Source organism: Microcaecilia unicolor, chromosome 4 (genome assembly GCF_901765095.1).
Source record: "Microcaecilia unicolor chromosome 4, aMicUni1.1, whole genome shotgun sequence".
Taxonomy (NCBI): domain Eukaryota; kingdom Metazoa; phylum Chordata; class Amphibia; order Gymnophiona; family Siphonopidae; genus Microcaecilia; species Microcaecilia unicolor.
In genome coordinates this window covers 206,401,947-206,414,193 of record NC_044034.1, presented here as the reverse complement: position 1 = coordinate 206,414,193, position 12,247 = coordinate 206,401,947, and the positions used below count along the sequence as shown (strand labels likewise).

Sequence of the window (12,247 nt, the reverse complement as noted above, 5' to 3'; positions counted from 1 at the left end):
AAACACTTTGGAAAGCATCCACGATCCCTCTACTTCTTTCCGAATCCGCAGACAGAACCTTCCAATCTCTTACATCTTCTTCCATAAAGACTGAAGCAAAGAATTCATTCAGTCTCTCTGCTATGGTCTTGTCCTCCCTGAGTTCCCCTTTTGCTCCTTCATGGTCTAACATTCTCACAGATTCCATCACATGCTTTCTGCTTCTGCTGATATACCTGAAAAAGTTGTTACTATGAGTTTTTCTTGCTTCTGTGGCAAGTTTCACTTCTTATTCTCTTTTAGCCTTCTTTATCAAAGCTTTGCATCTACTGTAGCTTGACATTGCTTATGTTGCTTCTTGTTTTCTTCATTCAGATCCTTTTTACATTCTTTGAAGGATGTTCTTTTGGCTCTAATAGCCTCTTTCACTTCATCTTTTAACCGTGCTGGCTGTCATTTGCTCTTCTTTCCACCTTTATCAATATGTGGAATACATTTGTTCTGAGCTTCCATGATGGTATTTTTAAACAATGTCCATGTCCGATTTAAAGTTCTGATCTTTGAGGGCAATCCTTTTAGCTTTTTTAAAACCATTTTCCTCATTTTATCATAGTCACCCAATCAAAAATTAATTGCTGCTACAGTAGATTTCCTTAGTGACTTCACTCCAGATATCAGCTCAAATTTGATCATGTTATGATCACTGTTTCCCAGCAGCCCCAACAACACTACCTCTCATACCATGCCCTGCATTCCACTAAGGACTAGATCTAAAATAGCTCCCCCTCTTGTCAGTTCTTGCACCAGTTGCTCCAAGAAGCAGTCATTTATTATGTGTAGGAATTTTACTTCCCTAGCACTCTCTGAAGTACAATTTATCCAATCAATATTTGGGTAATTGAAATCACCCATTATTATACTGTTGTCCAATTAGCCAGCTTTCCTACTTTCAAACATGTCTTCATCCTTTTGTTCATTCTGTCCTGGTGGACAGTAGTACAGTCCTACCAGTATGCTCCTTCCCTTCACACATGGAATTACTATCCACAAGGATTCCATGTTGCTATCTGTTTATGTAGAATGTTTATTTTGTTTTTCTCAATTCCCTCTTTAACATATAGTGCAACCCCTTTCAATTTGAACCACTCTATCATCGTGATATAATTTGTACCCTGAAAACACAGTAGCTCATTGATTGTCCTCCTTCCACCAGGTCTCTGAGATGCCTATTATATCTGCCTCTTTGTCACAAAATGCCTAGCATCCACCTGGCATTAACCCTGCAGCCACCTGGAGGCTCTAACCCTAGCTGCTCAGGCCTGCCTGCACGTGAGCACATGCTCTATACTAGCACCCTCCTCCCACTGACTGGGTCCCACTTGCCTCTGGGCTAGTTATTTCCTGGTGATTTCTAGGACACTGGGGCCACACTCCAGGGGTCCCACAGTTCCCAGAAAGCACCCACAGACCCCAAAACACAAACCAGGATTCTTAGTCAGTCTAGAACAGCAAAGTCAATAAATTAAATAAGGTTTATTGCCACAGAACTTGAACAGTGAACAGAAAAAGGTGAAATCAGCAAACAATATCAGGTAACTGAATATGGATCAATTATAAAACTATCTAAACATGTGTTTACTATCTGGGTAGTACCTGGGGAGGTCAGTAAATATAGTTGCTCACAGGTTATATCATATAGCTGCTCACAGGATCTCAGTAAAGAGATCTTTCTCTCTCCACTCCCTGGCTGAGACTATGGAAAACCCAGTACCTTCAGGCTAGATTTTAAATCCAGTGCCAATCAGAGACCACTTCATGAAATAATTAATACAGTTTTCAGGCTCAGAAACCCACTGTTTCCTCACACTCTTCATTTAGTGCTATATATGCTTATTGTTTTTAGGCTTCCAGCACTTTAAATTGTCTTTTTTCCTTGCATCTACAAGCTGCATATAAGTTGGCAGGGCTAGCACAGGATGAGCATGACTTCAGTGCAGAATTTAAAATAGAAAGTCCACAGCGATGCAATAAAGAGCACAGGGCTAGCGCAGGGTGCACATGATTTTAGCACAGAATTTTGTGAAAATACAGGCACAAAAAAGGGTTTTGCACAAGAGCCAACCCTGCGCAGCGCCTTAAGTTAAACACCAGTACACAGCATATTTAAATCACTAGTATTAACTATTCTGTGCAGATGCGTAAAAGTTTACAAAAGACTAAGCACAATGCTGTGGCTTTAACACCAAGTCTGGAGAGGCTTAAACGGTTCACTCATTCTGCCATTAAATTAATGGGGATTTCATGCCTCTTTCTTCTTTGTACTGCCACAGGTTTACCACAAAGATAAGAGAATCTAAGGGAAGAGCGCTGGAAGAGTGCACAGTTCTGCACTAAGAGCAGCTACAGCTGCACACAGGTTTAAGCACAAAATATTGCTTTGATACTTAGAGTTGCATATGTACACATCTGTGCATGTGCTAGAATGCTGTTCTGTGCATAAGTATTGGTATTAACAAAAGTTTTTATGTACAGTATAGCATTCCAGTGCCTGTACAGGTGTGAGTTCATGCAATTCCAGGTGCTAGTTCAGTTTTTTCGTGCTTGTACATGTGCACAGCTCTAGCTGCCATTAGCACAGAACCATGTACACAGGCAGCTGCTGTCCTCTTGAAGGTTAGTGCACAGATCCTGTTTGCATACAAGTTTACTCCATCAGCAAGCAAAAATTTGGTATGACACTTGTACCAGAGAGCTGTGCCCTTAGCTATCAGTGCACAGTGAATATGCATGAGGTAATTTTGCATACAATAGAGGTAGTGCATTCAAATTTATCTCATGCATATTTATTATGAATATCCTGAAAATCTGACTGGCTAGGTGCAATCTGAAGACTGAATTGAGAACTCCTGATCCTAACACAAGCTCACTGCATTGACTCCAGAGTCTGGAATTAACAGAAGAGTTTGGGTACTACCTTCTGGCCTTAGCCATACAGAGATCACTAGAAATTCATACATATATATCGTACATTGATTGCTTCCCAATATCCAGAGGTGGTATGGATTTCTCAGTTGTGTTGTATATCAGTAGGCTGTTGGGCTCAGTTCTTTGCAGACTAGGAACAGTTTCATGAGTAATGGTGGCTGCACTTTTTATTTTCAGTTCCAACAGATCGCTCAGCTTCAGACAATCGGAAACTGGGAGAAACTGTTTGTGAGACTGATGGTAAATGTCGCCCTTGGGACCTGCAGAGAACAATCTGTAGTGAAGAGCAGTTCCTCAGTTTTCCCAGGACAGCCCTTCCCACCAGGAGGTCCTTGCTATCATTTATTGATGATCTTAGATTTACCTTGTGCCTTTTTGTTGGTAGCTCATGTCAGGCTACATTCAGGTACAGTAGTGCATATGTTCCTCCACTGCAATTAAGATTCCGCAGTTGAGACACTCATGTTCGTCAATGCTGTGTTATCGCAGCACAGCAGGTGAATGGCTCAATAATCCAAAAGGTAACTGAACAAAAAAAACCCATGGGATAAACAAAGCAAACCAAAAAGTGGGAGAAGGAAGAAGGCTGAGCAGACAATGGGATAAACACTCAAGTTTATTAGTGTAGTATGTGAGACTCGACATGGCACCGTGTTTTGACATAGAAGTGCCAGCAACAGGAATCTACAAAAAAATAATAACAAATAACACACTGACATACAAATATAAAATTCCACAAAAAATGGTATATAAAAAAAGTGTTGGTACATAATTAGAAATGAAAAATAAACCAGTGCATCTAGTAATAGTGAACAAAGAATACAATTGAATGTATGTTATTGAAGAATTAACATAATTACATAATGTTAATATGAAAGATCAATAACATATACATAATGTAAAAACGTGAATACACTGTTAAAAATGTCAAAAGGGAAAAGGATAATAAACAAAAGGTGTGTAAAATAGAACAAAAAGTATACAAAATATCAAACATTGGAATGGAAGAAAAAGAAGGACAACCGACCTTGTGTTAAGGTTCCTTTTTTTTTAATTTAGATTTTGCTCACACCTTTTTAAGTAGTAGCTCAAGGTGAGTTACATTCAGGTACTCCTTGTGGAATGAACGATCTTTGCAGTTGAGCAGACAAATATAAGGTGGTCTGAATCAGAGTGGAAGCAAGGTATCACTAGCATACTAAAAAGGAATAAAAATACATTTAAAAGAGTAGCCACAACAAGGTAGTGAACTTTCCAGCTCCATCATCTGTTTCCTTACATTTTTAATTTTATTTTCTATTTTCCTTTTTGCTGCCGTACCTTTTCAGCAGATTATCAAATTACTCTGTCATGCCATTCTGAGTTATTGTTCACTACCTTGTTATGGCTACCCTTGACCCCATAGCAGTCATATTAGTTTTATTGGCATTAAAACTATTTTTAATTTGTATTGCACACAAACAGTTCCATTGTCTCTTTCCTTTCTCACATCCCTACAGCAGAACGTCTATCCCCTTTGAGGAGTGCAACTTTTTATAAAACACGGTCTTTTTAAAGGTATGTCTTTTTTAAATTTCTTTTTATTCCTTTTTAGTATGCCAATGATACCTTGCTATTATTATATTTAATGTTTATACAAAACATTTTTTTGTGCTTTTGCTTCCACCCTGATTCAGACCACCTTACATTTATCTGCTCAACTGCAAAGGTCATTCGTTCCACAAGGAACCTTAGCACAAGGTCGATTGTCCTTTTTTTTTCTTCCGTTCCAATTATTGATATTTTGTATACTTTTTGTTTTGCACACCTTTTATTTATTATCCTTTTCCCTTTTGACATTTTTAACAGTGTATTCACACTTTTACATTATGTAAATGTTATTGATTCTTTCATATTAACATATTATGTCATTATGTTAATTCTTCAATCATATACATTCAATTGTATTCTTAGTTCACTATTAATAGATGCACTGGTTCATTTTTCTTTTCTCATTATGTACCAACACTTTTTTTACATACCATTTTTTTTAATTGTGGAATTTTATATTTGTATGTCAGTGTGTTATTCATTATTATTATTTTTTTTTTGTAGACTCCTGAGGAAGCACTTCTGTGCCGAAACACGGTGCCGTGTCGAGTCTCACATACTACACTAATAAACTTGAGTGTTTATCCCATTGTCTGCTCAGCCTGCTTCCTTCTCCCACTTTTTGGTTTGCTTAGATCTGTAGACAGCATACTTCATACCTCCTCTCTCTTGTCATATTTGGGTTGGCAGCGTATTCTAGAGGTTTAAGCAGAACCACAAACCTAATGCTAGCTACAATCACAATGTTCTTTCTTCGTCCTCCTCTTTGGAAGCTTCTTGCAGTCTGAGTGCCAGATCTATGGGGCTATAAGGTGACCACATGCCTGTTTCTGAAACGTTACGCTACAAAGCACCTTAGGACCCTCGTTTGGTAAAAAGTGCTAGATAAATCTGAAATTATTATCCCTGCACTTAGACTGCATAAACCTTGCAGATGGAAGAAATGAAAACATACTTTTGTTTTGGCCCAAGAAAAGTGATTCTCATTCTAAAATAGAGACATCTTGCAATCCAGAGGCCCTATACGTGTACAGTATGCTTGAAGCTTGGGCAATTCTATAACTGGGTGTCATGTGTTACTTAGTCACTATAGAAGACTAGTGCAAACCTGCTTTGGCAAACCAAAAGTTAGGCGCAATCAATGGCTGGTGTAAGTGGATGAGTCTAGGTGCACCAATCAACGCAAGCAACTGATGGTCAACACTGACTTTTAGAATACTAAGTCCAGTCCTGGAGTACCCCCTTGCCAGTCAGGTTTTCAGGATAACCACAATGAATATGCATGAACTTGATTTGCATACACTGCCTCCATTATATGCAAATCTCTTTCATGCATATTCATTGTGGATATCTTGAAAACCTGACTGGCAAGGGGTACTCCAGGACCGGGCTTGGGAAACACTGCTATAAGTTGTGCACAGTGTTTGGCATCACACCCATGGCCTGTCCATGCTTCACCCATATGATGCCCCCCTTGCAGCTATGCACTATCCCCCAGATTCTATAAAGGTCGCCAAAAATTGTGTGTGCAAATTTAGGTGCAATCCCAATTTGCTCACACAATTTAATTGAATAACAAGCCGATTAATGCTAATTGGCTTTTTAACAACTAATTATTGGCACTAATTAGAGTTAATTGGGTGTTACGCGCCTAAAATATACACGTGGCTCAAAAAGGGCGGCATGGAAATGGGAGGGTCATGGGCATTTCAGGGTGGAAGTGGGGTGTGGTTTAGAGTTACATGCATAATTATTGAATAAGGGTGCTCTGTACGGGCATTTGCACCACATTTTCATTGGTGCAAATGGTCACGCCTAAATTTAGGTGCAACCATAACGCTTAAGCTCTATTCTATAAACCACACCAAACTTTAGGTGCAGCTTATAGAATACCGCTTAAGCAAGGTTTTCTGGTGCCGATTATGTAGGCATCATTTACTGATCTTAGCCCTATAGGACTAGATACTGTATATCACGTCTAAAAAACTGACTCTGAAACAAAATATGCCTAGGTGTATACTATAAAGTATGCCTAAATTTAGGCATACTTTATAGAATAAGCCTAAATTTCCACACAGTTTATAGAATATGCCGAGCGCCTGTCTGTGCAACTAAATTTAGTCGTGGGCAGTTACGCCAAGTAAATTACACGCAGACTGAGTGCTTTCTGTAACAATGCACATAGATTTTAGAAATGCCCATGACTCACACATTCCACACCCATGGCCATGCCCCTTTTCAACTATGTGACTTAGAATTTATGCGTATCACATTATAGAATATGCTTAGACAGTTCTGCACATAAATTCTAATTAATGTCAATTAGTGTCAATAATTGCTTAAGTGGCAATTATGCTGATTGGCTTAAGTAATTAAGTTGCATGCGCAAGTCCAGAGTATGACTGGATTTGCATTCGTAACTTAAGTCACGCCATATCGAATCGGGAGGATAACTACTACTGACATCTGTCTGTCTGTATCCACAGAGTACTCAGAGTGTGGGCAGACGCTGGAAGTACCGCATAGAATCTCTTAGGAGGAAAGCTGGCTCTGGGTAAGGGTACAGCTCTGCATGGAGCAACTTGGCATCTTCCTGGAAGAGATTGAACATCACCATATCGTTTCCTAATGCAATTCCTCACTACTGTCACTGATCTCTGTCTTTACAGAGATGATCTCACACCGTGTACAGAGAGCTCTCAGCCACTGTATGAAACAACAGGAGGAAGTGAGGAAGAGGAGGAGGAAGAAGAAAACATATCTGTTGAAGAGGTAGGTGCTGAGCCCCCAGCTGGCGTGCTCTGAACGCAACTAGCACGCAGTGCATGCAAAATAGGGCTCATAGCGCAAGTAGCATGCAAATGCATGCTAAACCTATTCATCCCCAATGATCAGTGACCAGTGTGCCAAAGATTTGTTCGCTGGCCGCAGCAAACCCTATGCCACCTCAGAGCTGGCGTTAGGGTTTGTAGACTATTGGGGAGGAATGGTGAGCCCTGTCCAGCATGCATTTGCATGCTAACAGGCCCCCGTTCCCACCAATGCAGCAACCCCCTGCAGGAACCGACGACCCGACCGATGACCTCCCAGCGATAGGGGGCTGGAGGTCTGGCGGACCTCCGGTCCCCCAACCCCCCCAACACAGGTTCAAATGCATGAACAATTTTGACCAGATTGGACTGAGTCAGAAAAGATTTCAGTTGATAAATCAGCCATAATTGGAAATAGGGACTCCCTTATATGGTGTGAAGCCCCACCCAGCACATCCCAGGATACACTGGGCAGGGCTGGGTGCTGCCATTTTGCAGGCGGCACCGAAGGAAGAGGAGGGAGGCCACCTCCCTCCTCCAACTTAAGGTAGGGGGGTGGGGGGATTGACCGTAGCCCACTGGGGGGGTTAGGGGGGCCAGAGACCCACCAGATCTCCAGCACCCCCTGAACCTGAGTCCGAGGGGGTTGGGGGACCAGAGGTCCGCTGGATCTCCAGCCCCCATTTCATCTTGCTCAGGGCAGGGGTAGTTGGGGGTCTGGTAGTCCCATGGACCTCCAGCCGTGTCACAGGTCTGGGCTTTTTGACAGCCCAGACCTGTCAAACAAGTGCAGGAAGATTGTGCCCGAGTGCATGCTCAGGCACAATCCTCCTGCACTTCTACCCCATGATCAGAGAGAATTGCGTGCTTAAATTTGCATGCAATTATCTCTGATCATAGATGCGGTAAAGCTCTGCACTGTTCCAGCGCAGTTTGGAACAGCGCAGCATTTTTGATCATCTGTCCGTCACAGACAGTTGCCTTTTTGTTTGAACATGCATTGTTGATTTTAGATTTGACAGATGACAACATGGAAGGTGCTGAGATCACTGCTGAAATCTGATCTAGAAAAAAAGGCCAGCATTTTTTTCCATAATATTTGCAAAAGTGCTATTTCCAATTATGGCTGATTCATCAACTGAAATCTTTTGTGACTCAGTCCAATCTGGTCAAAATTGTTCATGCATTTGAACTAGCAGACTTGACTGTTGCAATTTGCTGTTTAATGGTTTGACAAAAATAAGTCTCAAGAGACTGCAGCTAATTCAGAATACGGCTGCACAATTGATAGTCAATGGCAAGAAATTTGACCTATACTGAAAGAACTACACTGGCTTCCGGTCTCTGCTAGGATAGTTTTCAAATTTTACCCCTGGTTTTTAAGGCTTTTTGTATGGGTGTACTACAGTACAGAGTGGAGGAGTGGCCTAGTGGTTAGAGCACCGGTCTTGCAATCCAGAGGTGGCTGATTCAAATCCCACTGCTGCTCCTTGTGATCTTGGGCAAGTCACATAACCCTCCATTGCCTCAGGTACAAACTTAGGTTGTGAGCCCTTCTGGGACAGAGAAATATCCTGCATACCTGCACGTGACTCACCTTGAGCTACTACTGAAAAAGGTGTGAGCAAAGTCCAAAAAATAACATCTCTGAAAAATTGGCTCCTCAAGATCTTTACAATCTTCACAGCATTTTTTGTTGCAGCTTCCATTTTTAAAGACAGTCAGATTGTCATTGACTAGGAACCAGGCCTTTAGTTATGTGGGTCCATCCGTATGGAATTCTCTGTCTGATGCGGTTAGCAGTTTAAGTGGCTACTTCAGTTTTCAAAAAGCCTTGAAAGCTTGAATGTTTCAAAATACTTTTGATAATTTTTAATTGCATCCTCTTTTAAGGTTTTATTATGACTATTGATGAGTGGGATTTAATTTCAGTTGTCTTATCTGTTAATTATGATATGCTTTTATTTGTTATTGTAAACCACTTTAAAACTTGTGTGTAAGGCAGTATATCAAATTATTAAATCAAATCAAGTACCAGTTTGCTTTAGAGCAAGGAGAATCTCTGCTGAGCAAAAGATAATATTCAGTCTTGTCTTTCTCTCTCTGCCCTCTCTCACCCACTTTCTTCCTGCTGATAGCTCTCGGCACAGGGTGATGGCACCCCCCTCTTCATTGAGACAATGGAGACTGGTGTGCAGGCTGACAAGGAGACACAAGACAAAGAAACCTGGACAGGGGATCCACTGACTCAGAGGTGAGCCTGTAAAAGGATTTCTGTTCATGTGATTATGGGCTCATGGGGAGGGCTTCTGGCCTGTCTCCTGAGACTACTCCTTCCTGAGCCTGGCTTGGACTGTTGGTATTTTGACTACCCAGGTCTCACCAATAGGTCCTGATACATTCCTTTTTGACTTGATGGCGAGGGAGAGGTTATTTAAGAACTCTGCCTAGGTACTTCTGTATTAGTACTCCCTCTCCCCTAGGCTCTTACCCCTCCAGGCTCTCTGGTAGACCCTTCTCTTTCTATAGTAGGAATATAGGGGCATCACATCTCCTGAATTCAGTGGTAAAATTGTCTCTTCTCCTGAAATTGCTGGCAAGGGTGTATTTTGTACAGGGAACCTCACTCTCCCCTGAGCTCTTGATAATTCAGTTTCTCTCGGTCTGATATTGAGGGTGAGGAATGGTCTACAGGCTGTCATTCTCACTAAACGAATGATGATAATGATGATGGTGGTAGCAACATGTTTTTGATCCCTGATTCTGTGTCCTTGTTTTGGTATATCATACCAGGTATCTCTGTGCATCGGTATCTGGACTCCAGGGAGTTTCTGGGAAGGGTCTCTTTTGCTTTCTCACCTTTAAGGAAAAGAGACGTCAGATTAAATTAACTATAACAAACAGCCAACAGTGTTCCATGCACCTGGAAAAGGGGACCTGGATCAGTGTAGAGGAGAAAGGTAAGACAACTGAAATCTCTTACATGGGAATGGGATGATTTAGTGGCAGTGGATCTTCCATCCCATTCATAACATAGTAAGTGACGGCAGATAAACATTTGAATGGTCCATCCAATCTGCCCAACAGTAAAATTCATTCTCAATTCTAGATTAAATCAACAATGAATGTGATATTATATATTATTATATGAATCTCCACAGTGAGATCAGAAAGGAGATTGTTAGTAGTGTTCAATGCAGGGGCGTAGCCAGACCTCACAGTGGGATGGGGCCAGAACCCGAGGTGGGGGTGGCACATTTTAGTTTGCCCGCCACCTTGCCACAAATACCTTGGCTGGCGGGGGTCCCCAACCCCCACCTGCTGAAGCCTTCATCTAGCGCTGGTCTCAGCGCCACCACGTTGCCTGCCCTGCTCACTCTTCCCCTCATGTCCTGCTTCTTTTAGTGAAATTGAGCATGCTTAGTTTCACTAAAAGGAGCGTGCCAGATGTGAGGGGAAGAGCGGGCAAGACAGGCAATACGGCGGCGCTGAGACCAGCACTGGATGAAGGCTTCAGCTGGCGGGGGTTGGGGACCCCTGCCTACAAAACCAGGGGCCCAGAAGAAAGTTGGGGGGGCTAGGCCTCCGTGGCCCCACGTAGCTACGCCACTGGTTTAGTGGGAGGTGCCTGAGGTTGGATGTGAGTATTAAAATTTAAAGTGCAGAGGTTTCTGGTTTGGGCCCTCTCTTCTGAGGTCATCTGGGACTCAAGGCCAGAGACCAAGGAGTAACAAGAGATGGCATGGAGCACAGAGCCGATGTGAGGGAATCTTCCTTTAAAGGGAAAGACAATCCCAGATATCTTGGCCTGGTGAGAAACACCCAGTGGTGTGCTGGAGCTGGCTCGCAGTGGCTCGGAAGAGCCAGTTGTTAAATTTTTTGGCATCTTGCGAGCCAGTTGTTGTGGTAGTACAAGCCGGCTTGCCTCTCCTCCCCTCTCCCCCACCCGCAAGCTGCAGGATCACAGACTCCCAGTGCCAACTCTCCTGGCTGCCCTCAGCTTCCCGATAGCCCTCCTTTCCTTCCTGCCGCCGCCCTGCGATTAAATATTTTATTTTACCTCAAGTCACCGCAGCAGCACTGAAAGCAGCAGGCTCGGCTCGCCTCCAGCCTTCCCTTCCCTTCCCTCTCAGTGTCCTGCCTTCTTCTATTTCCTGTTTCCACAAGGGTGGGATACTGAGAGGGAAAGGAAGAGAAGGCTGGAGGCAATCCAAACCTGCTGTTTTCAGTGCTGCCACCACTGCAACTCAAGGTAAATTAAATATTTAAATGCAGGGCGGCAGCAGGAAGGAAAAGAGGGCTATCGGGGATCTGAGGGCGGGCAGGTGAGCTGGCAATGGGTTTGGAACTAGAACTTGGGGGGCTGAAAAGGAGGGCAGGTGGAGGCTGGGGTGAGTCACTGCGCACGGATAGGAGGGGAGGATAGGGGCAAAGGAGAATCACTGGACATGGAGGGGAGGGCAGAGGAGAATCACTGGACATGGAGGGGAGAAATCGCTGGACATGGATGGTTAGGGGAGGGCAGAGGAGAATTGCTGGACATGGATGGGAGAAGAGGGCAGGGGAGAGAGGAGAATCACTGGACATGGGTGGGAGAAGAGGGTAGGGGAGACAGGAGAATTGCTGGACATGGGTGGGAGAAGGCAGGGGAGACAGGAGAATTGCTGGACATGGATGGGAGGGGAGGATAGGGGCAAAGGAGAATCGCTGGACATGGATGGGAGGGGAGGATAGGGGCAAAGGAGAATCACTGGACATGGATGGGAGGGGAAGGCAGAGGAGAATCACTGGACATGGATGGGAGGAGAGGATAGGGGCAAAGGAGAATCGCTGGACATGGATGGGAGGGGAAGGCAGAGGAGAATCACTGGACATGGATGGGA

General features: G+C 43.2%; 1 protein-coding gene across 1 annotated transcript in view; it reads left to right on the top strand.

Annotated features, from left to right (window-relative positions):
- LOC115468960 overlaps positions 1-12,247 on the top strand; it is an 81,012-nt gene that overhangs the window by 31,670 nt on the left and 37,095 nt on the right. The window contains exons 7-11 of the mRNA XM_030201158.1: positions 3,142-3,204; positions 7,041-7,108; positions 7,224-7,326; positions 9,503-9,618; positions 10,158-10,324. Coding sequence (XP_030057018.1) covers positions 3,142-3,204; positions 7,041-7,108; positions 7,224-7,326; positions 9,503-9,618; positions 10,158-10,324 — 517 coding nt within the window. The remainder of the gene's footprint in view (positions 1-3,141; positions 3,205-7,040; positions 7,109-7,223; positions 7,327-9,502; positions 9,619-10,157; positions 10,325-12,247) is intronic.